Source organism: Ammospiza caudacuta, chromosome 8 (genome assembly GCF_027887145.1).
Source record: "Ammospiza caudacuta isolate bAmmCau1 chromosome 8, bAmmCau1.pri, whole genome shotgun sequence".
NCBI lineage: Eukaryota > Metazoa > Chordata > Aves > Passeriformes > Passerellidae > Ammospiza > Ammospiza caudacuta.
The window spans coordinates 18,817,063-18,843,028 of record NC_080600.1 but is presented as its reverse complement, the minus strand read 5'-3'; the positions used below and the strand labels follow the sequence as shown (position 1 = coordinate 18,843,028).

The following is a 25,966-nucleotide window of genomic DNA, read 5'->3' as shown; positions in this document are numbered from 1 at the left end:
TAATCTTTTATTTTTAATAATCTGCTTACATATGAATCTGGAGTCCAGATGTCAGTGATAAAGAGGTATGATTTCCATTTTATAAACACATCTGTAGAAAGCATTTTTTGTAAGAATTCCCATTCTAGAAAGCTTGAAAGACACAGATCTTTTTTTACCCTCTTGTGCAGTCTTTAGTACCATTTCCTCCTGTGACGTGCTGCAAGATGCATTGCAAACACTTAACAGCAAATCACACAACATGTACACACTATTAATAATGATAATTTTTCACATTTGAAGTCAATAGTAAATATCCCCCTGGACTGGCAATCCATTGTAAATTATCTAAACTTTAAATCGGATTCGATCTTAATTTAAATTTTACGACATCTTAGGATATTGTGGGAGAAGCAGGTGCAAGAAGCAGGAGCTGAGGATTTGTGCAGACATGGTCAGGCAGCTCCCACCTTGCTGCTTCCTGCAGCTCCCAGGAGTCTCCAGCTGCCAGATCTCTGTAGACTGTTGCTGGATGGTGCATCACAGCACTGCATCGCTGCCATAAGGGGAGTCAGGACCTCCAGCCATGTGCATGCCAGCCCTTCCACGCACTCCTCCAGCTTAGAGAATGAGGGGTTTGTTGTCTTTATTGCCTTGTGCTATTTTTGGCCCAAATTTTCTTTTACATGTGTGTCCATGCTCATTTTCAATATCAGTAGCAACAGCACATGTTTTCTCCAGGCAAGGTTCTTTATGGTCATTTCCCAGCCTGGGTAATAATTTGCACATTGTAATGTTTAAAACTCAACTGCCAGGTCATAAATATCCCTAGCTTTATTAATCTACAGGCATTCAGCTTTGTAATCAGAGCAGGGCTTGTAATCTTGTGGATTCACCATGTTATAAAGAGCATTTATATCCCTGATGCAACCTGCGGAGCAGAGATAGCCCATGGCATTATCTGCATGCATAATCCAGGCTGGCTATATGCAGCAGGCTTGACAATCCCCAGAAAGGGCCCTCCTTTGCTGGGAGGACCCAGGCATGTTACAAAAGTGGCTGCGAAAACGCAGGTAATTGCACTTGCTTGGGAACAAGATTAAGAAATGGATTAAAACAAGATGATTAAAAATATTTTCAAGAGAGGGTCTAAGCCCATGTTCATCCTGCCCAGGTGTTTCTACTTCTTATCAGCAGCAAGCATCTTAATTACTGAGTTAAACACATAATAGCCTGAACTGGGCTTACAAACTAGCTGGCTACTAACTCAAAAATTGGGAAGCAGGCAGTCAGCAATTGGCTTCTTTCAAAGACCTGCCAAAATTTTTCCTCTGAAGAGTGGAGAATGATGAATGTTCACTAGCAGCTGGGTTTTTATCCTTTGAAGTTCCAAACATCTGGTTTCAATTGCTCAGTGACTTTGCATTTTGATTAGCAGTTACCACCAGTTGAACAGACACTTGCAGGGCCAGGGAGAAGTGAGAAAGCGAGCAAGCAAGACCTCTCTTTTTCACTTTCCATTTCACACATGACGCTGTCCTGCCTGTTATTTTCATTATCTCTTGTAACCATCGTGTTGCAGCTCTACCATGGTAACTGATTTTTCAAGATATATTTCTGCGGCTAGTCCAGGGCAATGCAACACTGTTGATTTACATCCGCTCAGCATCTGTGTCCCATATGGGACTTGCTTTCAAGGTCCTTCTACACTGTCACATTTCAGCTATAAATCTTGATATACAGGAACAACAACCTAAAAAAATGTACCCACTCTAAATAAGTTCCAGCTTTCAATATGTTGCTTTCACCTGCTGCTTTTTTTTTTCTTTTTTATGACATTTTTCTGTGGCTGGCTGCTTGCAATTTGCTTCTTGGTTGCATTTGGAATTTTATGGGGTTGTAACAAATTTGAACTTACAAATTAAAAGACTTTGAGGCTATTTGGTATTTTATCTTGAACAAAAGACAGCCATTGGAAAAAAAAAAAAAAAACCAAAAAAAACCCAGAGAGTTTATGTACAACATGTTTAATAACAGGAAAATAAAAGGGCATAAAGGAGCCTATGGAAAATATTCAATGTATTTAGCCATTTCCTCCTGCTTCTGGCTTTATTAAATGATATCCTGAAGAGTGCCAACAAAGAAACGCAATCACACATAACTGAGCAAAGCTGCCTCTTTCTAAAAGTGGAAAGAATCAAGTCTGCTGTACTCCGCTTAATGCACCCATAAAAGGAGAGTTTGCTGGAACCTAATGTCATTTACTGTTGATCTTAATATCTTTCACTTTCTTGCTTAAATTTCCCCTGACACCTGCTTGGAGGTTGTTACACATGGGCCACGTTAGAGAAAGGGAAATTGGACAGAGACCCTTTGAAAGCGTAGTCAGGAGCCTGGAGTGTGAAACCAGATGCTTTCTGCAGTGAGCCAGAGCTCACTAGGGGATCCTCTGGGTCCGTTTGCGGTTACATCATTTGTGGGTTTGAGTGACTTGTTTTATAAATTGGCACAATTGGTGGGAATGTTGTGTGTGTTTTTTCAATGTGTCATATGGCTTTATGAAAGAAAAAGATGTTCTGCCTGTGATCTCACTTATCCAGTAATGACAGCTAAGTGGATTTCCAACTACCCATGTAGATTGTAGATTAAAAAATTAAGAGAAAAAGTAGTGTGCATGTCTAGAGAAGAGGCTCATTCAGTGGGAACTCCAAATCCATAGAACTCCCATATGGAAAGACAGTTCACTTGAAGTTCAGACCATGCTGACATTTGTAGCATGTGGAAATCTCATGGCATACTTGTTCTATCTCTTCCTGCCATTATAAGAACATGAAGAAAGATATTTTTGCCTTGTTTCTACTACCTGGGCTTCTTGTTCTGTCTGTTGCAAACAGCTTCTCTACTCCATTTTTTTCAGATGTCAGGCCCACTGCAGAGACACTGGTGCCCACTTTGAAGAGTGAAGAGACCACCACTCCCTACCCAACTGATGCAGAAGCAACAGACTGTGGTGACAGCTGTGGAGAAGACGAGGGTATGTATCAGAGCAGCACATCTCTATCTCAATAACTGATGGGTTAAGAGCTAGGAAAATACTCTTATCTTCCCATTAGCGCCAATACATGGGGCTGATTCCTGGAAAGCTTAGAGTAATATTATTAGTGATGGGCCAGGATTAAAAAAAAAAAGAAACCAACCCATAAACAAATCTGCCAAAATCTGATAAGTTCTATCAAGGAAGGATGGAAGAGCAAGAGATAGCAGCTAATTCAGTCCCTGGCGTACAAGAGATGAAGAGCTGGTCTCCCAGCTTCCTTACATGACCTGAAGAAACTCATTTAGTGCCCTGTTTGGAACCATCTCAATTCCAGATCACCTCTTGGCTGTAAATCATAATTTCAGAAGGTGATTCAGACTGCCTGGTATGCAGGGCTCCTTTTGCAGAAGTCACAACTGTGGAAGTAAATCACAGCATGTATTGAAGACTGATGTCCTGAACACTTATCTGCTTAAGGATCATCTTCCCTAATATCAGCAGCTTAAAATTTAGGAGGACAGTCTGGGCTCCTTGTGTGGGCACTAGATAGAGGGGAACACTAACTCAATGCAGAATTTCATCTACCCAGTCTTAGATGGCTGTCAGACATACGTGAAATGGTTTGGTAACTGTAGCACTTGGCTACTTCTTCTGAGGGTGGAAGAAGCTGAATGTTAGCTTAGACTCCATGCTGTGCTTTTTAAGGTTCAGTGCTGGGGGAGGGCTAATCTTCTCTGCCTCAAATCCCTATCTGTAAAAGCAGACATCAAATTCTTCTGCTTCTTGCAAGGGGGATGTGAGCATCTAAAGGTTGTGAAATGTCCAGATGAAGAGGAGAGGGCTTGACAGAGCTGTGCAAGGTTAGTTGTACAGTTGTTCAGGAAATGCATTCCCCTGGGTGCAACAGCAGAGCCTGGGCCTCAGCACTGGACAATGTACACGAGGACTTCAACAAGAATCTCACAAGGAAAAACTATCCTCTGAGATATCTCCTAGGACTTCTGTCACTTCAGCTTTCAGTCCCAGATAAAAAAAAAAAAATTAATGGGTTTTAAAATAAATAAATTTATAAAAGAATATTAATTGGCTTTTTCACACCTCCCATGGGGATTCTGCTGTACTTTAGTTCTAGAAATGTAAGTCACAGAAGTAGCTCAAAGGGCCTGATTCTCATTGCTTTGCCTTAGTGGTAAGCCTGTGCAACCCTGCAACCATTGAGGCACTTGGGAAAGTGATGGAGGGAAATTTAGGCCAGTAACAGTCTCTGCAAGAACACAATTCCCGGGTGCAATCCAGGGCAAGAGAGCAAGCAGAGTATGCTGTGGAGCGTGGAACCAGCCTCCCTGTCAGCTTCCCTCAGATTTAGCAACAATTTTCATTCTCATACTCCATAAAACAATGAGTGTGTTTCTCTGGACAATCAGATTTATGACAGCCAAACAGAAACAATGCTGCTCTCCAGGGTATGAGATTAGATTGGAATAAAAGGATCCATGATCTACATTGTTTTGTTTTGGAGTGGGAGCATGTAAAAAAAGCCCACTGCCCTTTGCAGTGAAGTTCTGCTGATGCCTATCACTTGAGTCACTCACCTCCTTCTGGCTATGGCTCACTTTGTGGGCACTGTGATTTAAAACTTCCTCTTTGCTCAGGAAAATCCTGGCCTATAATTAGGCTCAGACATGCATGTCCGCTGAGTGCCTGGTATGGACTCAGCCCATTTCTGCAGCCTCCCTGCACGTGACTGATTCCCTCTGCCGAAGGAGCCAGCAGCTGCCTCAGTGCCACATGCAGCCCCTGGCATGTGCCCGCCTGCCCACAGCCTGCAGAAAAGCTCTCCAGAGCTTTCAAAGCTGTTGTCACAGGGGAATTAACTCTGCTCCTGTTTCAAGATGGAAAGTTAAAGGACTCGCCCAACGACCATGTGGTGAGTCCATAGCAGAGCTAGAAATAGAGGCTGGCTTCTTTCACTCAGAATCCAAAAGCTTGAGCTTATGGTGGCCCCACATTTTCCCTGGTAACATTTCCATGAGAAAGTAGGAAGCAGTGAGTGACAGCTCTCCAGGATGACAGACAGCTCCCGTCTGGTGCAAGTGGCTGGGTCTGTCACTCAGGAGCTGGGTTTCTGGAGCACTTGAGATTTTCCTTTTGGAGCCAGGCAGGAACTTCTGAGCATGGGGCACTCAGGAAGGACTCTTCACTGACATTTAAAAAGGCATTTAATTTTTACCACTCTAGGGGAGGAAGAGAAGGTGCTGATTAGAGTTTGGACACATTTGGTTCATGCTTTTATATTTGCTTAGTTTGGTGGATTAGCCACAGGACGTGGTGTGAACATTTTGATGATGCAGAACTTAAGGCTGATCCTTGGAGCTGAGGAAATGTGAGATAGGTTAAAAGCATCAGTGTGAATGAGATTTGATGCTTTCTTCAGTTTTGATGGCTTGCCAGCTAGTTTAGTTTTGGGTTGTTTTTTAATAGCAACCCTTCATGGGTAAGTCATTTTTTAATCTGACTTTATTTTGCTTCTATTTCTTTTTGTAAGATTTCCAAGTCCCTGCGAACTTCAACTGCAACTTTGATCTTCCTGAAGACCTTTGTGGTTGGTCACACGACTTGGCAACTGGCTATACGTGGTCTTTTCAGCCTTCAGGCACCTGGATTGGCAACTCTGAACAAAGCTCTGACACTGTGCCTGGTAAGATGATTAATACCAACCAAAGCAGGGAAGAGAGTGCTGATGGGTCTTTGTCCATGTGAACAGTATGAATGATGATTGCATAGCTATCATGAGTTGCAGGGGCTATGCAGAGCTGAACTTCTTTTATGGAAACTTTCAGATGCTTTACTGCATGGTTCATGACTTATTTATAGGACTGTGACCACTGGCACTGAATTATACTAACTGTCCTCTTGAGGTGGACTTGAATCAGACACTGAGCTTTGAATCCTGTGGGACTGTGAAGGCTAGCCCAGGCTTTGTTCCACATCCTGATCCAAATGCCCTCTGTAGGATCCAGTGCTTTTTCCCCAGAGTGCATTTCTTCCTCTCCCATATGTTACTCAGATTGCCTATACTCTTCAGCTATTCTGCACTCTGGGCTTGCAGAGGCTGGATTTCAGTCTCCTCCAAGTGAAGGATGAGCTAAACCCTAAGAGTGCTGGAAATGCCAGCTTCTTGCTGTTTGACTTTTGCTCTTTTTCTCTTCGTTCTTTGGAAGCAGAAGATTTGCATGAGTGTGACAGAGCCTAATTTATGGAGGACCTCACTGAGATGTGCTGGCATGGCTTGCAAGGGAGCCTGCCTCTGGCAATGTGGTTGATAGATCAAGTTCTTCAGCTTCACATCTTGGAACTCACGCCAGGACTAGTGTGCTTTCCTTATCCCTCATTGACTTTGTGGCATGGCTGGCACGAAGAACATTTGCCAATTTCCTTATAACAGTAGGCTGTGTCACTGTAGCACCGCTTCACTCTCAGTCATTGCTTGTGAAAGTCAAGGCTCCTGCAGGAAAGCTGGCTGATCTTACCTGTCCTGGGCTCTGCCCTGATGCCTGGTGATTCCAGTGTCTGTGAGTCCCATCCCCGTGAATGTCTGTGAGTCCCTCCTCGCCCTCCCCTGGGTAAGGTTGAGTCTCAGAATGCAAACATGCAGGCGAACCTGTTAGCCACCTGGCAGAGTCGCTGGCCAGATTGGCAGTGCCGCCAGCCAGTTGGAAAGCCGTGCAGCCAACACCTGGTAGGCAGTGCTAAAGAGGAAAATATGTATTCCAGAAACATATGGGAAGAGGAGAATCTGCTACATCTCCACACACAAATCACCCCCACACAAATGCACACATCATTTCTCTCTTCAGCTCCTGAGGTGCTTAGCTTTTTTCTAAGAGACACAGTAATGCTGTAAGTGCAGCCCATATGGACATCTGAAAAATTCTTTGGCGTGACATAGGGATACAGTGTCTGCTAGGGAGAAAAATATTTTCATATTTCAAGTGTTTATCTCTTCAGCATTTGAGTGCTTCAGAAGATTAATATCTGGAGCTCAGTGGAGCCTCAGGCAACAGGAGAGAACACTTACAGCCAGCCCCAGACTTAATAACCCTCCCCATCTCATTCACTGTAATAATGTTTAATTAATATAAGTCTCCTGCAAGTAGGATAAAAATTACTTATTTTTATAACTCAGACTCAATTTTTCATTTCATTTCCTCTCCCCTGAGTCTCTGTACAATTAGTTGGTCATAGTTTCTTAGAAGATCCTGTTGTAGCCCAGGAGAGGCTGGTACTGCCTTAGACAGCAGCATGCAGTCCTTGTTTTTCCCCTCTTCTCCTCTTTCTCCTTTTTCTCAGTTATGAGTCGCACAGTTTCACAGTTGGGGCTGGGGAATGTTGTCCTGCTGAGTTCAGTGGTCTGTTTTTGTGCCAGTGTGGAGAGCTCTCCCTTAGGGTGCTGTGCAGTCAGGCACTGAAGCACTGAGGGGGAGCAGGCAGGAGCTCCAGCACTGCCCTGCAACTCATGGGCTGTGTGGGCAGGGGAGGGGGAGGAGGGGGTGGCTCCAGGGGGCTGGAGTGACTTACCCATAGTAGCAGGGGAAGCCAGCAGCAAACACCAGCACAGGCTGAGGGGTCACCACTGGCACTGGCCTCCTGTCTGGTTCAGGCAAGGGTGTGCCATCCTGGCATCTGTGGGCATCTCTGCCTTGCCCCCACAGGGCTGCAGAGGAGCTGGAATTCAAAGGCATCACTGCTGTGCCTCACTTTGGTCCTGCTCTTAGAAATTAAGAAGATATGACACAAAAAGAAGCAACTATTTGGTTTTTTTCTCCCCAAGGAGCTTTTAAGGGCAACTGGAGAAACATGAAAAAGAGGCAATGCCAGCTCCTTGGTGGGGACAGAATCAAAGCATTGTTTGGTTCACACTCCCCTATTCTTCCCCTGCCCTTCCCTCATGCTCCCTCCAGCACTTTGTTTCTAGTTAGAAAATTCACGCTCAGACTCCAGGGAGCAAGGAATGAAAAGCTGTTGTTCAGGGTGGTCTTTGCTTGTGAATTCCCCACCCTGGGGTGAGCAGTTGGGTGAAGGAGAGCAGCTGTGCTTGGTTAGAGGCAGGGCAAAAGTTAAGGAGAATTCAAGGCTTCTGGAGCCCAATTTGCTCTGATTTAAAGGTGCTGGCCCAGGCTAGAGGCCATGGCTGCTCCACAGTAGCAAGAAAGTGTGCTGTGCATTTAAGAGCTATGTGGAATGTGGTTTAACTTCTTTTGAAAATGGCAAAACAAAAATTAAAATTAAAAAGGAAAAAATAATAATGAAGGGAAGAGCCCTGGCTCAGTCTGCATAAGAGAGAGGAAAGGAAATGACCATGGTGAAATATCCTCTGTGAAGCACTTGATTAGAAAAGTCTGCTGAGAGACAGGCCTGAATTCCTCAGATATCTCCCAATTTCATTTTATGTGCTGCATGCAATTCCTCCTTGTCTTTGGCACGGAGAACTTCTCAAGACTGACAAGACACCCACTGCTCTCATTCCACTATTTTTATTTCCAAGATACTCTTTCAGGCAGCTCTGCATTTCTTTTTTTAGCCCTGTGTTCCTTGGGCTCTTTGCACCATGGATTAACTCCACGTCCTCTCCTGCAGGCTCCCATTACATGTCTGGGGACCTCATTGGTGAAAGTGGACCCAAAGTGCCCAGCTCAGCAGAAGCCCAGCATGATTCCAACTGCTACCTGCCTTTCGCAAGCCTAGAAAATACCATTGGCTCCCTTTTCCATGCCCCCATAAGAGATTGTCAGGATTTTTCCCTCTATGCTCCCCATCTGTAGAAAGATTCCGCTTAGCTGCACCTAGCAAGCTTCATGGAGCAACAAGTTCAGGTTTCAATGAGATTTCATCCCTCCTCCTGCTGCACGCAATGGCAGCATGCCATTGGTGTCAAGATAAAGGTCTTAAGACCTGAAAATAAATCTGGGTTAATAACTTGGGCACCTCAACTTTTCACCATCTTTGAATTTCACTGGGGTCTTGATCCTGAAGGGTCTAAAGATCCTGGGTTGTATCCTTAGCCGGTCGATGTGATTGTATTGCTCTCAGTGATGCTACACTAATAAGCCAGTACTGAAGAGATGAAATCTCCATGTTTTGCCCATTTTTTCCCCCTTCCCTTTTGGGTGAGCACAGCATCAGGGTCATCATGAACCCCGTGTTGTTCGGATGCTGGCAGCTGTATGTGTGCACAGAAAAGGAAGCACTTTTTAACCTTGCATCACTCCTGACCACACAGCTCTTGGGCTGGGCTGCAAAAACCCACTGAGAGCTTCTCTTGTGGGCCATGGCCTTGCTGGCTTGGAGGGTCAGGAATGCTGCTCACTTGGGTTGCAGGCACTGCAGGGAAAGGTTTATTTGTTTCAAAGTGTTTTCAGCAGAGGAGTATTTATAGTGCTCTGAAGTTTCGTAAGAGCTTATTTTTTAAGAGAAACAAATGTTAAGCTGTTTTTAAGCTGATGGTGACCCCCTACCATTCCTGTGTTTTTCCCATGGGATCTTTAAAAGGGAAAGTTTCATATTTTTCTTGCAATCCATGAGAACTGCTGTCGGAAGGCCTTGATTCTACTGTGTCCAAAGTAGTAGAAAGGTTTTCATGGTGTTAACAGGGCAGGGCTGAACTGAAGTGGGTCTGCACTTACTCTCATGCAAGTCTCAGGGCTTGTGCCTTGGGGACACAGTTTGACCTCAAGGGTCAATCCTGTGTCCTTTGAAGTAGGAAGGAGTTTTACATGTGGGGTGGTATGAAAGTCAAGCATTTCTATGCAATGAGTGAGCAGCTGCACACTGTGGGAAGGAGACCATATATCCATCTCTGTCTCTCTTTGCTCCCCTCGTGTGGTGCAGATTGCCTGTCAGCAAAGCTGTACATGTCTCTCCTGACTCTCATTTCCACAGTGAGGGCAGCAAATGTTAGAAAGCCTTCATGCCCTGGCTGCCCACAGCACGGCAGAGCTGGGACACCCCAGCACCCCAGTCACAAGAGGTTTGCGGAGCATCAGCTGCTCTGTGTGAGTTCCCTGGCTGCAGGCTAGGGCCAGGCTCTGGCTGTCCATGTGCCCATACTGTCATGCATGATAGAAGGAGGTATGGCCATGGTCTGTTCCAGCAAAGCTCCTGCTTGCTTGGGCTGGGCCGGAGGCAGAGGAAAAGAAACCATTTCTCTGGGGCTCACTGCTTGCCTCAGTCACTTTTTGGACCCAAACACCCGTGACATTCCTGCTTAAAAAAGCAGGCTGGAATGCTCTCTGCAAAGCAAGACACCATCTCTCAAACCTTAGCTGTGTACCACCCCATGGCTTCGCAGCAGTGGGTCACAGAGCAGGGCTGGGGAAAGCAAGAGTGTGTGCAGCACCAGCCTGCTCAGCTCTGCAGCTGTGCAGCCCCAGCCTGCTCAGCTCTGCAGCTGTGCAGGCACAGATGCTGGGCTGGTGGGGCTGTGCACACCTTTCATGCAGGGGCAGGCAGGGTGCCCACCACGCTGCCAAAGGACAAGTTTTGGTGGCTGGCAGCTCACGTAGCATAAATGTCAGGCTCTAATTGGGATTTGATTTGTCAGGGACACCGTGCCCTGCCTGCACTCCCTGGGGAAGGTGACAGGGCTCACAGTTGCACTGTGCTGTTGAGGGCAGGAGGCTTAATTGAGAGGATGTAATGGGGGGTCCATTAGAAGGGCTCCGGAGAGCAGGCTGAGAGCCTGGTTCTGGGTAACTGTGGGATTTTATGCCTTTTGATGGGCTGATTTAGAGACTGAAATGGCAAGGACTTGGCAGGCTAATTAACACATAATCAAAATTGAGGGGATTTTCCAGTAGATGCAGTGATCTAGTTAATATAAATATTAGTTTTATGGAGGATTGACTTCCCATCCTAAATGAAAGTCTGTCATTGAGGAGAGGCCTGTCATGAAATTATAGTGGCAGCCTTTTGAGGTGAATTTGCATGATTTGCCAAAAAATTTTAAAATGTGGTAACTATCCAATTTCAATCTGCATATTCATGCAGCTGCCATTCCCTTGCTATCAGACCACCCGGCAGTCATGAGAGCATCTGAGCTGATCTGCTCCCCAGGAGTGGCAAGAGCTGATGCAGCTTCCACTTCACATGCCCCAGAAGAACAGCAGGATCATGCCTCACTGGGATGTCCACTTGGCCATGACACAGTGTGGTTGGGGTGGCGTTTGGGGCTGTGCAGACAGTGCCCACAGCAGTGTGGTCACCTCTGGAATTTGACAGACAAGAGGTGGCTGCAGCTGGGCTGCCGTGCTGCCAGCTAAAGCACACCGTGCAGCAAAGGAGAGTGCAGCGACCTTTGGAGGGATGTGAGGGCACTTCATGTGGTTCCTCCACAGGAGCAGCAGCTGTAACTCAACAATATCCAGTGAGAGGCAAATGCAGAGGGAGTCTGAAATCTCAATAATTGCTTGTGTACATGCTGCCCGACATGTTTTGCTGGAACACCTCCAGATGTGCTGCTGAGATCCATGAGGGAAGGTGCTTTCCTTGAGAGAGGGTGTGAGATGTGCAGGACCCAAGCACAAGGCAGCCTGACCTTGCAGAGGGGATGCTGCTGTGGCTTGTGCTTGCAGTCTGACCCAAACTGTGAGGCTTCATCCCCCATTGCCCCTAATGTCCTCTCAGATGGCTTCCTAGCAGGAGGGGGCAGGTGTGCCAAGAGAAAACCACGTTGCCCAGATGGTTGGTTTGCAGAGCCCAGCTGGTGATTTATCCAGGACTCACTGCCATGCACACAGGAGGGGCTCTGCCATCATCTGGCTGGGGTGGTTTCATGTTCACATTACTGGCTCCCTTACATCCAGATGATGCCATAAATTGTCCATGAGATTTATTCCATAGCATCAGTTGCAAAACAGGTAAAATGCCTGAGTGGGTTTTCCTGCCTTTTTTGAGCTGGTGCTTTGAACTAGCAGTGCCAGTTCTGTGGAGGATGTAGCTATCGTGTTAGGAACAGAGACTGCAAAGCAAAGTTCTGGGAAAGAGATTAAAATGCATTTCTGATCCTGGAAGAATTGATCAGCTCATCATTGCAAAGCTCCCTTCAAGTGTTTTAACAGGGGAAATCAGCCTTTCAGATGCTTTCTGTGCCAAAGGCTTCCATTTACTGTATCAGAGTGACTACTGGAGCCACCAGGCTTCCACATGCTGTTCCAACAATTACCTCCACAATGCCCTTATTCAGTCAGTCTCAGCAAATTTGTAGGGCTTTTCCAAAGGTCCAACTAGCCATTAGAGTGATCCAGCCATTTAATCTTCAAATGACATAGAAAGTCATGCCTGCCTGCACTTGGCTTTCCACCCAGAAACTGGTACTGGTACCAGGAGCAAGAGTGCATGGTGCCCAAACCCACTGCTATTTGCAGGGGGAGCAACTGGAATCACCACCCAAGGACTGAGCCTCCTTGGGACTGACAGTAGGTCCTGGAGAGATCTCTGGGCCCCAGCAAGAGTTGGGCAGGGAGCACAGGAGATGGAGGGTTCCCGAGTCTCTGAAAGATCCTGTGTTGCTGAAGGGAGCATTAGTTTTGGCTGCAGTTTGAGAGTTTGATAGGAATGGGAACAAACAGAAGGTCAGTGTCAATCCTGGCAGGAGGGATGTGACTCAGGCACACAGGCTCTTCTGCTGAAGTGGCAAGGTAGCCACACTGGATACCACTGGCTTTTGGGGTGAGGATAATGGGTGGTTTCCAGCTGCACAATTAGAATTGTCAGTCCCCTCTAGTCAGCTCTGGGCTATGGGCAGATCCAAGGATGACTCAAAACCCTGCACTCAGTCAGGCTGCTTAGGTACTGGCACCAAAGGTTGGTCCTGAACTTTGAGGATATGGATTTGATCATTCTTGAACCTGGCTAGTGCTTTTACTTAAGATTTGCCTGTGAGACCATTTCAGCTGTGAGATAAGTGTATGACTTCAGTCTGATTTGCTCCCTTGTTTGTTGCTGCTGTTCTTTTCTCGTTGCTGCTTTTTTTTATTTGAAGAGGCTTGTAGTGAATTACAAAAAGAGGTTTTTAATTCAGGAGACCTTGATGACTTATTATGCCTTATCACTCCTTAGGCATGGAGTACAGCTTGTTCTTTTTTTTTAATTCCTCCACTTGTTTATCTCCCACATCTCCTCCTCCACTACTAGCACTCTGAGGTAAATCACAAGAACACTCCTCCATTAGAAAACGGCATGGTACTTTTTCAAGTGATTCACTCAAGCAGGAGTGGGCAAACACTCTTTCATCCTTTTTTTCTGCTACTGTTTGTTGGCATAAAGTGCCAAGTGGCACAGGGACATTTCACAGGTGCTGGAAAATTTTGCTAAAATGTTGCTGTTTCTTTATGTGGCCAGTTGGGAACAGATTTGTCCTTCATACAGCAAAATCAGTGAAAGTTCATAGGAGTGGATATGCTTTTGAAGCATTTGATCACACATGGTAGGAGAAGAATGATGGCAAATATTCCTGTTATCTTGTCCTAAATTTATTTTAGAAGGCTGCCTAGCTCACAGTGGTTGGTTTCTGCTCTCTGGCACTGACAATCTTGCAGCAGGGCCAGCACTGTTGATAGATCTCCCTTGGGCTGTGATGTCACCTGACTGCTGAGCAGCAGTGATGTCAGCTGCTGTTTTCTGTTGGGACCTATCTTTCCATGGATTCCTAGTTCAGGTCTCTCTGGTTTAAGTTTTGGAGGTGTTTGGAGCACACCCTGCAAACATTCTGAGTACAGACACTGCTCTTGCCACTGCTGTGGGCACTGAAGCCACACGGGGAGCAGGGGAGGCAGGGCCAAGCTGCTGCTCAGAGCTTGGCCCATCAGGCACAGCAGGCTAAGATGTGAGGGAAGGAGCTAACAAACCCTTCAGTATAGTTCTGGGGCAGAGATAATCATCTTGTGCCTGGGCTGGCATATGCTGGCATGAAGCACCAGTGGCACTTGCCCACTGTGTAGCAAAAGAAAGTGTGCACATCCCTCTTTTGAGCAAAATGCAAAATCTAGCAATAGGTGTCTGGGTCACCTCACCTTGCTCTGCAGCTGGAGCGACCCAAGGGATTCCATCCTGACATTGGTCATGACGGAGAGACAGGTAAAGATCACTTCAGCTACACACCGGGCTTTCAGTCTGTGCTAAGGGACTTCAGACATCCAAGCTGCAAATGGGAAACTCCTTGAGGAGGCTTTTCATCAGAGAGGGCTGGAAACCACTGATTCCAGCTAAAGTCAGATGTGCCTCGGGATTTGTATCCATGTGCTTTTGCTGCTATTGGTATTCAGATCAAATATCTCCAGTTCCAGCCTCAGCCTTGAACTTCTCCTGGGATATCAAGTGTATCAAATCTCTCCTCCCTGAGGACTGACAAAAAATGTGGCACACTTTAAATGTAATATTAGAGCAAGTGAATCCTCTGTTGTGTGTATTTCAGCTACCTTCAAGTTTGCAACCACCCAGTTGTCACCTATGCACGCTTCACGCATTGGGTCCATGTCCTTCCTCTGTGCTGTGCTTTAGAGGCTGTTTTGCTGCATTACAGAAAAACTGAGAGCCAGAGTTTCGTTTTGTTGTGCTTATCCTCAAAACAAGATGAGTTTCCAGCACTGGCATTTAGAAAAACCCACCTCAGGCTTGTTCACTGAGGAAGCTCCCAGTAGAATAAACACACATACCCCCTGCCAATGCAATTATCATGGCATCACTTCCTCTGACAATAACTTGCTCCAGCTTTTTAACTTCTTCTAATTATGTCAGTCTTTTTCTTAAACACTTTCTGTTGTTGGTCTCCTACCCAGGGAGAGGGTGGTGCCTGGTGAGGGAGTGTGCAACTCGATGCCCTGCCTGGGCTGCACAGGGCACAGCAGTGGCTCAGCTGGATGAGCACACAAAGGGTGCTGGGTGAGACCCCACTTTTGCAGGCATGGGGCTGCACTGCCGTGCAGCACTGCCAAAGCCACTTGGCAGTAGGTGAGACACTCATTGCCAGTGGCTGCAGAAAACAATAGAATGGTGTTTTTCTCTCTGAACAGATGTCAAGAATTACCTGCAACTGCAAAGCAGCGGAAGGCGGGAAGGCCAGCGAGCCCGGCTCATCAGCCCCACCATCTATTTGCCCCAGAGTGCTGTCTGCATGGTTTTCCAGTACCAGGCTTGGGGCAGCAATGGGGTGATGCTGCGGGTCTGGCGGGAAGCCAGCCAGGAGCACAAGGCACTGTGGGTCATCACGGAGGACCAAGGGGAGGAGTGGAGGGAAGGCCGCATCATTTTGCCAAGCTACGACATGGAGTACCGGGTAAGATGTTTGCAGAAGGTGTGCTGAACTAGGTAGACTTCTCCAGCATCTTGATCTCAGTGTTTCAGAGCCCAGGCCCATTCATCACTGGGAAATGTGGCTGTTTTCATTGTGTTTCTCAAGTTACCATAGTAACTAAGCTACACTGTTTGTTATTCTGAGAGTGCCTGTCTTCTGCACAGACTTGGGCCTTTGTTCAGCCTGTTGCCTTTCATATTCCTCAGATCTCCCAAATATTCTCCCTTTTTCTTTTTTTTTTTTATTTTGTTTTGTGCATTTCTTCCCCCTCCAAGTGAAGGTCATCAGATAGTCTGACCAGAGGCAGATGTGCAGCTCCAGGGAGCAAATGCAGCAGCCAGGAGAAGTGGGAAGCTGGGAGGGAACACAGTCAGCTCTTAAGGGTGGGCAGCAAACAGCCATTCTCCAGCCCCAGCTGCAAGTGTTGACATAGGAGAAGGAAGAGGGAATGCAGGCTCATTTGCGAATCCTCTTCTCTGATGCTTTAGCCTAGAAGAGAGGGCTCGGTGCTGGGCTGTAAGATCATGGCCCTGTCCCACTCTCAGAGATCAGTGGAAGAGAAGGGATGAGCTGGAGGGAGGAAGGAAGCTGTGCTGCTTTGCCACGGCCAGCTGAGCCCCTCTGGCACAGCTGTACCAGCCTCCCATGGAGAGGCTGCTGCTTCCAGGAGTGTCTTTGGCACGGTTGTCCCTTCCGGGCAGCGTGCCATTTGCCAGGGAGACAGTGCTACTCTTGTCACTTGTTAATGAGCATCAGCACAGCGTCCAGCACCCTCCAAGGCAGAGGAAATATGGACTCCCAGGCTTGAGGCAGCAATTTAGACTACCCTGGTGGGGAGCCTTGCTCCAGCCAGCTCCCAGCCCTGAGCCTGACCCAGGGAGCTGCTGCTGTCTGGCCACTGACCCCTCCAAACTGCTGCCTCCCGCATGGGTTGATGGCCTGAGCTTGGGACCCACAGCCCAGACATTCCATCGCCTGTGCAGTCAGATACCCAGCCCTTCAGGGAGGTGTCCTTGAAGGCAGGCATGGATCCCAGGCACCTTAGATGAAAGAGGTCACCTAATATTGGGAGAGGAGGTTTGTGAAGTACGTAGCCGTAGGAAATCATTTGGACCCTTGGAATCCTAGTATCACTAGGGTTGGAAAAGGTCACCAGGATCATCAAGTCCAATCATTAAACCCAGCATCATCATGTGCAGCACTAAACTATATCCACAAGTGCCACATCCACATGCCTTCTGAACACTTCCAGGGATGGTGATTCCAGCACTTCACTTGGCAGCCTATTCCAATGCCTTCAGAGTAGGCAGGGGGATATAAAGCTAAAGCTTTGCACTGGAGCTGTCTGACTAGTTTGTTTGTATGGGTTTGGCTTTTTAATAAAATACCAGAAAACAAAATATGCCTACAGATAAGAATGATGGGCACTGGCTGACTACTTTTTGTGCTAAACATGAATATACCAGCATGTGTATAATGGCGTCATTATGTAAATATTGCAAGTGTCTCCACTCAGCAGTTCTTAGAGCTAACGACTCTACTTATTTTTGTAAATATATTTTGCCTGTGATTAAGTAGGAATAAGCTGACCCCTCTCCTCTGACATTTCAATACTTCTTATGTAATGTTGATGGGAACAGCACTTTACAGTTAATGTAGCTGTGCATATTGTGTCCTTCCCTTCCTTTTTGTGATCTCAGCTCAGTTAATACCATGGGCCAAAGCTGCTGCTGCAGTAACTCAGAGTTATGCCACTGTGCAAGGGCTAGGGGGGTTCACTGAGTCTTTATTCCTTATGAGAGGCATTTAACTGAAAAAATTGCAAGCCAAGAGCTGCCAGGCCAGGCAAAGATGTCTCTGTTGAACCTGTCCAGGCACAGCAGCTTTCCCTGGGAAAAGGCTGGCAGAGGCAGGGCAAGAAAGCAGGACTAGTGTCAGGTGATCCACAGGTCTGTGGGGAAAGCCTGGAGCAATTTCCCACCCTTTCCTCTGGGAGCGGCAGCCACTCTCCGTAGGTGGCTCTAAGCTGGGAAGCGCCCAACTTAGCACTGACATTTCTGTTGTGATTTCCCACAGATCGTGTTTGAGGGATTCATCCGCAACGGCCACTCGGGAGAGCTGGCCCTGGATGACATCCGGCTGGGCACCGACATCCCGCTGGAGAACTGCATGGGTACGTGCTGCATCCTGCCCGGGGGCAGGCAGGGAGGGGGCAGCTCAGGCTGCAGAGCCTTGGCTTGCACGCTGTCAGTGGGACGCACCTCCCCTGGCCGAGTTAGCAGCAGCTTCTGGATCTCCGCTGGGACTTTGATTGCCCATGAAAGAAAGGAGGGCGACTCAGCCTCTGGGGGACAGGGCTCTGCCTGCGTTGGTGTGAGGAGAAGGAAGCACATGTCTCTGCCACGCAAAGCTGAAAGAGCAGCTGAGGGTTACTGAGGACTATTCTGTGTGATAAGGACATACACCAAATTTAAAAGGAAAGTGCTGAACAAAAGAAGCCTGCTGTCAGTCAGTATTACACACTTAGAGGGGCCAACGAGTTCAAAAGGAGTCTTCTCTAATAAGAAAAAAAAAAAAAAACTGCAGAGAGGTTTTACAGCAATGTTAACAGAATAACAAAAGAAATTTTTGCCCTAGAATTCACCATTTCCCAAACCAGGCCAAAAGCCAGGTAAAAACAGAAAGGACTTGGGGGGAAAAAAAGGAGCAAAAAAGTGTGTTTCAGCAGTTTGCAGGTGGAGCCATTGCCTGCACTTTTCCTCTAGCTGGCATATCCATGCAATCACACTGATGGCTCTGGCTGCACACACCACATCCTGCTTGGGTGTGTATTTAGAGGTATCCCAGCTGAGCATGGGACCAGCAATATCTAAATAGTGGGATCTGTGCTGAGAGCTGCCCAGAGCAGCGAGGCCCTGCTCTTGTGCATGTCCTGGGAGAAGCATGTTTCACTAGGAACTCTGACCCATCCTGAAGCAATGGAAAAAGCAGGGAAGAGCCTGTCTCCCTTTTGGGCTTTGAAAGGCCCCATTCAGTGAAGCTGCTCTCCTCAGCCCACCAAGGGATGATCCTAGTGCCTCCTAACCCAAACAGGACAAACACTCTGTCCCAAGGGGTGTTTCTCAGGGGAGGAAGCACCAGACAAACCATGCTTGGGAAGAGCTGCTTACATTGCTTGCCCCCCCCTATGTGGGCAGGTGAGGGTAAAGATGGTGCAGAAACCAGCACTGATAATAAAACAGAGGACTAGGAGTGCCCCAGAGAGGCTCTTAAGCACCGTCAGTCCCCGTTTCTTTGATGCTTTGAACTCTGCTGGTCTCCCATCTGTGAAAGGAGCTAATACTTCAGATGTCAAATTCCCGGTATTTAAGGCTTGACAGTGGTGTTTTAATCTCTTGCCTTCTATGGCATTAAAGAGAAGCAAGACCCATGATTAACACTAATAGTATTTCCTATTTAACTTCTTTGGAACTCAGCAATTCACCTAGCTCCAGTCTTATTGTATCTTGGGCCTCATGAACCTAAAGCTTAATATTTCAAAAACAAAAGCATTAATAAATTATGATGCTTCAAGCATTTTCAGCCCAAAAAACACACCTAACTGCTACACAAAATTATTTTTACCCTGTCTAGGAAGTTGAATGTGGATCTTAAAACCCATAAGGATTGTTTCAGATCATTTCCAGCAAAGGGTTCCCACTGCAAACTTTAACATAACTTAGGGGTCATTTCCAGTTTCACCAAAATAATTATGAAATGGTAGCAATACCATGCTGCTCTCTTTCTTTCAGAGCCATGAGAATAGCTGACTCCAGCACAGGCTACTGTTTTTGCAAATATAATCCTTGGAAGTAATCTGATCCCTTTTTAGCATGAAAGAATGCTAATAAGTCACAATAATTTTTTCCTTTGACAAATGTGTCATTTGCATTTTGAACCCAAATGATGATTTCATAGCACTCAGTAGAGCCAGAGTCTGCTTCTGTGACTCACAGGCATAATGCAGAAGTAATCTAAAAATAATCAGAAATCTATTACTTCTGCAAGAAAGTAATCAGTAGTAAGTACCGATTATTGCTTTTCAGATCCAGTAATTTGTAATAGATTACATCTTCAAAGTATCTTGAAAGAAGGAAAACTATCACTTGCCTTTGTTTCTTGTCACTGTGAGATAGAGAGGAGCAGGGCATCACTGCCCAGAATTCACACAGTTCCCATGTGAGAACCAGTGCCAGAGCTGAGCCAGAAACCAAAACCACTTTTGGAAATTTAGGGGGTTTCAGGGTTTCATCACTGGGCCAGGTGAGGCTTTGTCATTGGATGACTCAGGCCAGCCAGGCTGAATACAAATGACCCTCAATCTCAGACATATTTTCCTCTCAAGTGTCTTTGAGTCAAAGCTTTTTGTGTCTGTTTGGTCCCCAGCTGGGGCCAGGTTTCTCATGGTGCTGGCTGAGGTTGGCTGGCTCCCTGTGCTGCTCCCAGCGAGTGGCTCCTGTGGGAGCCTGCTTCACTCAGCCGCTGCAAATCAATGGGGATGTGAACTGGGGGCTTGGTGTGTAATATTCCCCTCTCTAACACGAGCTTTTGTTTTTCCTCTGCAGAACCCATCACAGCTTTCCCAGGTGAGAACTCCTACTTTCCAGGTAAAACTGCACTCCTCTCGGTGGTTTTGTTCTGCTGGCATGGGCTTTTACATCGAAGGAAAGCAATGTGTGTGCTTGTACAAACAGCAAATGTTCTGAGCACTGAAATGGCAAGTGTGTACTAAACCTCCCCCACCACAGCAGCAGGAGATGGCATCCTCTGACTTCTGCTAGGTGACAGAACACAGGCAAGCAGGCAAGTCCCCCGTCTTGGGACTGAGTAGCTTTAGGAAACCTGCCATCATGAGAAGCACTTAGCTCCTGAAGAGCAGCTAAGCCTGGGAAGGCTGCAGAGTAAAGAGTAGTTTTCAACTGACTTAAATGGAAAAAAAAAAAAAAGAGTAGCCAGTTAAAAGTGAAATCTGGTGGCAGTAATTCACATTGTTGTGAGGGAAGGTGGTTCTCCAGTTCACAGATGCTCTGGCAGTGGCATGTTCAGTGCTGGCAAAGGAGGGTGGGGTGAGTCTGCTTGGAAGGGGAAGGGAGTTGGGAGGTATAAGTGATAGAGCAAACTGCCGTCAGAAGCTCTGAAGGTGACAGTGAATAAAAGGAAAACAAGGTGAAAATGGTACATTTAACAGCTTAATACTAGCCTGGAGAACAGAAACCAACACTTCTCTGATCAAACCTGCAGGGTAGGAGAAAAGGTGAGGAACTCCAAGGAACTGCCTCTCTCTTTTTGGGGGGGGAGGTGCTGTTTGTCTTGCTCTGGGGTGGGAAAAACTATCTACTTTTGCAGACATCAGTTTAGTCTGAGGGGTTTACATGTTTTTTAAATTTGGATTTTGTTTTCCTGCCTACCTCTTCAGGAATATGTCTGGGCGTTGTGTTGTGATGAAGAGCAAACTTGGAGCTCCCCTTAATTTTGAGAGTTGTTTTGTCAATTGAATCAACATGCCCTTTGCTTTCACTGGGACATGATGTCTGTACTGTGCTGGTGAACTGTAAGATGTGGCTGGACTGTATCCTAGAAGCAGCTGCATTTCCATGTGGGCAGAGCTGTCTCTCCTGGGTGTGTGCATTGGGAGAGATGGCAAAGTAGGTGCCGAGACTGAAGGGACATTCAGGCTGTGGAGTGTTACCAATGTGAGGGACAAGTGCAGGGTCTAACACCATGTTTTACAGTCACACCCATACTGTAACAACTAGGAATTCAGTTCTGCTTGTTTATAGGCTTGTTTATCTGATATTCAGGCTTGTGGTGTTATTGAAAAGCTGCTGTGATATTCTCAGGTGGCAGTTAAAGCCTCACAACCATTCATGACTTCCACCATTGCTCTGTATTCTCCTAGGCCTAGTCTGGTATCTATTTTGCAAACACCATCCTTGTCTTTTGAGACTTGTTAGAGTGTGAACCCCTCTCTGGATCCTCACATTCTATTCTAAAGTCTATCCTAAAGTCCTGCTAATTCGTATTGCTTGTCTTCCCCTTTGCCCCTGCCCTGCTGCCCGAGTGCCTCCGCTTCCCCATCGTATTCCCCAGGGCACACTGGCTGGGGAGAAACAGTGAGGTCCCTGAGCACTACAGGCAGATGCTGTTACAAACACACCTCCCCTTCCCCCTGGAACTTGCCAGCTTGTTCCAACAGCTTCTGCCCATTCCTGGCTCCCTCAAGGACATCCTAGCATTGGTCGTAACAGGGCAGCAATTTCAGCAAAAGGTTGAAAATATTCCCCTGGATGACAGGCAGGAATAGATGGCACAGAGGGATGGACTGACTGGGAAAAAGTGAAGTGCAGAGGGAAAAGATGGGGAAGTGGAGACTGGAGACAATTACATGATAATTAAAATGAGGGAGAGACAGACATGCCCAACAGAAGGGGAGGGTAAAATGAGGGAAAGAAGTCCCTGGCTGGAGAAGAAAATGGAGCTGGAGAGAAAAATTACTGAGATGTTCTATAGCCCCCACTCCTGCAATTACATGATGAGCTGAAAAAGTTAGATGCCATTAAAAATAATAGCAAATCCTTCCTCTCCTGGCCTGGGAGCAAAGCTGAAAATATGCACCTTACAGGCTCCAGGATCACGAAGCAAATAATAAGAGAATTTGTGTAGGTGGAAGATGTTTCACCCATTAGGTTGGGATCTTACAGGACCAGGAAAGTGTGCTTCAACTGTACTGCATTTGAGCATTGATGCGTTCCACCCTCAAAGAAAGGGTAAACAAATGTCTGGAAGCAAGGAATTAGATAAATACCAGGTGAAAAATAAGAGATATATTCCAAATAATGCATGGAGAAAAACCACGGGGAGAATTTGCCTTTGGGACTGGTGGATTCTCTCCCTGCCAGTATCCTAAAGTCAAGATAGAGATATCTCCCTGGAGCAATGACAGGTAGCAGTTATGGGGTTGAGACTGACACTGGTTTTGTGGCATTCACAATAGATGAGTGAAATACTTGTTTTCATCTGTGTCATCTACGAAAAGTCCAACAAGCTGTGTTGCTTGTCCACAGCAGTTAATGTCAGTGACTTCAGGAAGGAATATGAGCTGTGACACGGCTGTGGCAGAGCAAGGCAGGCAGCCCTCCAGGCAGCTTTCTGGAAAGGATTTTCTCCTTTTTCTTTCCCAGATGACTATTGCTTTTCCTTCTTTGGGTTTTGATTGTCAGTGCAAAACTCCAAAACTAGTCCCTATAGAGTGTTCCCTACTGGAAAGAGAATGGGGCAGTACCTGGCCAGGTTGGAGGTGTGAGGACCAGCAGCACAACCACATAAAATATCCACCCTCTAGGGATTAAATCAGGTTTCCACTGACTGGTGTTCCAAGCTGTGCCATAAACACAACAGCCACAAACTTGACAGCAACAGCAGGAGGCAGTTCTTTATTAAGATGAGAGCACTAGTGAATAAATGAGGAAGGGCAAGTGTGTGTGTGGCAGAAGGCAAAGGGGAGTGGAAAAATTATGAAGTTAAGAAGATGGATTTTTTTTTCCATCTCCCTGAGCAGTGAACTTTTCCACTAATATAACAGAAAACTTCCAGAGAGCAGCAGAGCCAGTAAAAACAGAGCAGATAACATCAGCTCTGTGTGTTGAGTGGATGGGCAGCTATATTTAGTGTCTGGCAATGTAAGGAAGAACAATCATTAATGTTGGGAATTGGCTTCATTAGGGCTTAGATACAACTGAGTGTGATTCCTTAATGACTTCAGTTGCTAAATGAACTCTCCAGACTTCTGCTATCTCCTCAGCAGGACCATGCGGTGCGGAAACGGGGGTTGAGGAAGGGCTCTGCACCACCCTCATGCTTGAAGCCCTGGCTGGGACATCTGGAGTGGGTCAGGGCCAAGCAGGGGCTGTCCTGAAGCTGCAGCCAGCTTGAGTTCCCCAAGGGATCTTTCCCACAAGCAGGACCATCTGCAGTACGTCATACTGCTTCCCTCCATCCCCAGGCAGGCAGAGATGCACAGGGAAGGGCAAGGGCTGCAGGCTGGGCACTGTGGCACATGCTCCTCTCTGGCCAGACCCACCCTTTGCACACTCAGCCTTCCACTGGGCAATGTACAGCCATCAGGAGGAAGCCTTCCTCCCGCTCTCTTGAGACTCAGGGGCTGTTGTCACCCCTGACACCTGCCCCTCTCCCCATCCCAGCTCCCACCACGGGACCTGGTGCATATCAGTGCTGTGAGAGGCTGTTTGTTTGTAAATCTCTCACTGAAACAAGGTGCTATGTAAGCAGAGACTGTCACCAAGTGTAAACACAAGTGGCCTCTCTGCAGCAAGCAGCCCCTGGGGGTTTCCCTGGGGGTCAGCCCAGCACCCCCATGCTGTCAGGCACAGGAGAGGTGTTGCTGATCCATTGGGGATGGTGCTGGGTCACGTTCAGGTCTGGGCCAGCTCAGCCAGCTGGATCTGTGGAGAGAGACAATGGGGGGTTATCAGTGAGGCTCAAGGCAGCACTGAACATGCTCAGCCTCCCAGGGAGCTGGCAGCAGCCCCCATGGCATGTCCCACACTGCCACCCCCATGCAGACAGGTGAGGGGCAGCAGCTGCTGGGGAGGCACAGGGATGTGCTGCTTTCATTCCCCAAACCAGTATGGCCAATGGAGTTAGGGAAGGAGGTCAGAGGGCTGTCTGCTCCCTACCTTTGCCATCCTCAACACACAGCCCAGCCTGTATGCCCCTTCTGCAGGCACTATTGGGGGGCAGGAGGGACAGGGCCACCCCCACTCCTGATGGTGAGGGGCAGCTGGGGTGAGACAGGTTGAGAGCAGCATATCTGCAGTGAGGCTTCTCCTGAGACATCCGAGTTCCTTGCCTACAATGACAAATATGTGGGTGGTTCCCAGCCTCCTGCTCTATAAAAGCAGGATTTGTCTTGCTTGTGTGGTTTTTTCTAGCTTTTGAGGTGGGTTTTTTTTGTTGTTGTTGTTGTTGTTGTAGCTATTCATCTGGCTGCACTATTCATTCTTGATTTTAGTCCCTGTGTCCAGTTTTTGAGGAATGGGGACAGGAGAAAAGCCTTGTGAGTGGCAGAGGAACGATCATTTTGCCTCATCTCTTGCGCCACTAGCAGCAAAGCCGTCACCATCCCAAATTTCCAGCCAGTGACTCTGCTGTTAGGCAGTGTTTGCAGGGGAGGGCAGAGGCTGTGCTGCAAGATGCCCTTGCTGCTGGCAAAGCTGAGCGCATCCTGCACTGTTTTGTATTTTCCCCTTGGCGTCCTCCAAGCCTGCTCAGGAAACCAAGCTGGAGTTTGGTTAGCACAGAGCTCAACAATGTGCTGACCCCAAACCCAGGAGCCCCCAAAGTTCTGCAGGCCAGCACCGAGCCAGGGGGCTGCCCCCCACTAGCCAGCCAGGGGCAGGAGCAGAGGGTGAGCACAGGAAGGGGGGCTCAGTGTGTCCAGCAGCAGAGCAAACCCTCCTGAGAATTTCCCTGGGGACTGCAGCCCCCTTGAAGTAACCAGTAAACAAACAAGGTGCAAAAATACATCCCTCCCTAGTTATTTGCAGCTCTCCCCCACCCAGGAGCGCTGCCGGGGAGGTGCAGAGCTCTGCACTGCTGCTCCTGCCCCCGCCAGCAGCGTGAGCAGCAGCAGCGCGGAGCGGTCCTGCCGTGGGCGCTGCCGGTGCACGCAGGCTGTGTGGGCCCCCTGAGCCACAGATGAGGGCAGGATGTCCCCGAGTGACCCAGCCAGGGACAGCAGCCCGGCAGCCCTGCCCTGCAACACGCCACAGCTGCAAGAGCAGGAAGGGCTGGCTGTGGCTGGGCTGAGTGTGGGCACTGCCTGCCCGTGAGTTCAGAGGAGCCAGGTGCTTCTCCAGCCCTCCCGAGGTGTGGTGCTTTATCAGCATGAATCCATAGTCCTGGCTTGCTGAAGCTGCAGAGAGCATGAGTTTCTTGTCTGAATATTGGGTTGAATTTTGCAGCCCATGCCCTGTTAATAATTATTACCATCCCTTCCTGCTTCAAGAAATAGTAAGGTAATCTGTTTAGGTCTGTGAATGGGGTACCTAGTGAGACTAGACCTGTGTGCAGAGCACTTTCAGACAGAGAACTTCTTCTCTGTCTTTGCAGTAAGAATGACAAATCCTTCTCCTTGTAATCTCTTTCCCAATCTCCTGTGGTAACTTCCTTGGCCATCTGAGATTATGCTTTACTTCCAATTACGAACATGATGTGTTTTGTCACTGCTTGACAACATCTGCCATGTGGAGACAAAACCAGGTGGCTGATCTGGAGATGGCCAAAATAAAGAAGGGGAAAAAAACATTAATTGATGCCAAAATTAACAGTAATAATAGTCCATATGGAATTTGGATTGCATTCCAGTCAGCCTGATTAATTAAAAGGGAAGGGAAAGGCCCTTGGAAATGTGGGCTCAGCAAATGCCAGGCTGTGCCCTCCCCTAGGAGCACGCCCTGTATCTGGAGGCGGCTGTGGGACCTCGTGTTGCTCCGTGCTGTACTCTTGAAAGCATGTGTGTTTCTTTTTGTGCGTCTGCATGC

General features: G+C 47.4%; 1 protein-coding gene across 5 annotated transcripts in view; it reads left to right on the top strand.

The window, feature by feature from the left end:
• The window catches only part of NRP2 (neuropilin 2), an 88,404-nt gene that overhangs the window by 48,021 nt on the left and 14,417 nt on the right, over positions 1-25,966 (top strand). For 3 of the 5 annotated variants that reach the window (XM_058809405.1, XM_058809404.1, XM_058809407.1), the window contains exons 11-15: positions 2,897-3,013; positions 5,562-5,714; positions 15,085-15,347; positions 17,442-17,538; positions 19,970-19,990. In XM_058809405.1, the coding sequence (XP_058665388.1) occupies positions 2,897-3,013; positions 5,562-5,714; positions 15,085-15,347; positions 17,442-17,538; positions 19,970-19,990 (651 nt within the window). Of the gene's footprint in view, positions 1-2,896; positions 3,014-5,561; positions 5,715-15,084; positions 15,348-17,441; positions 17,539-19,969; positions 20,012-25,966 lie in introns of all 5 variants that reach the window. The other 2 variants (XM_058809403.1, XM_058809406.1) reach the window with 1 other exon arrangement.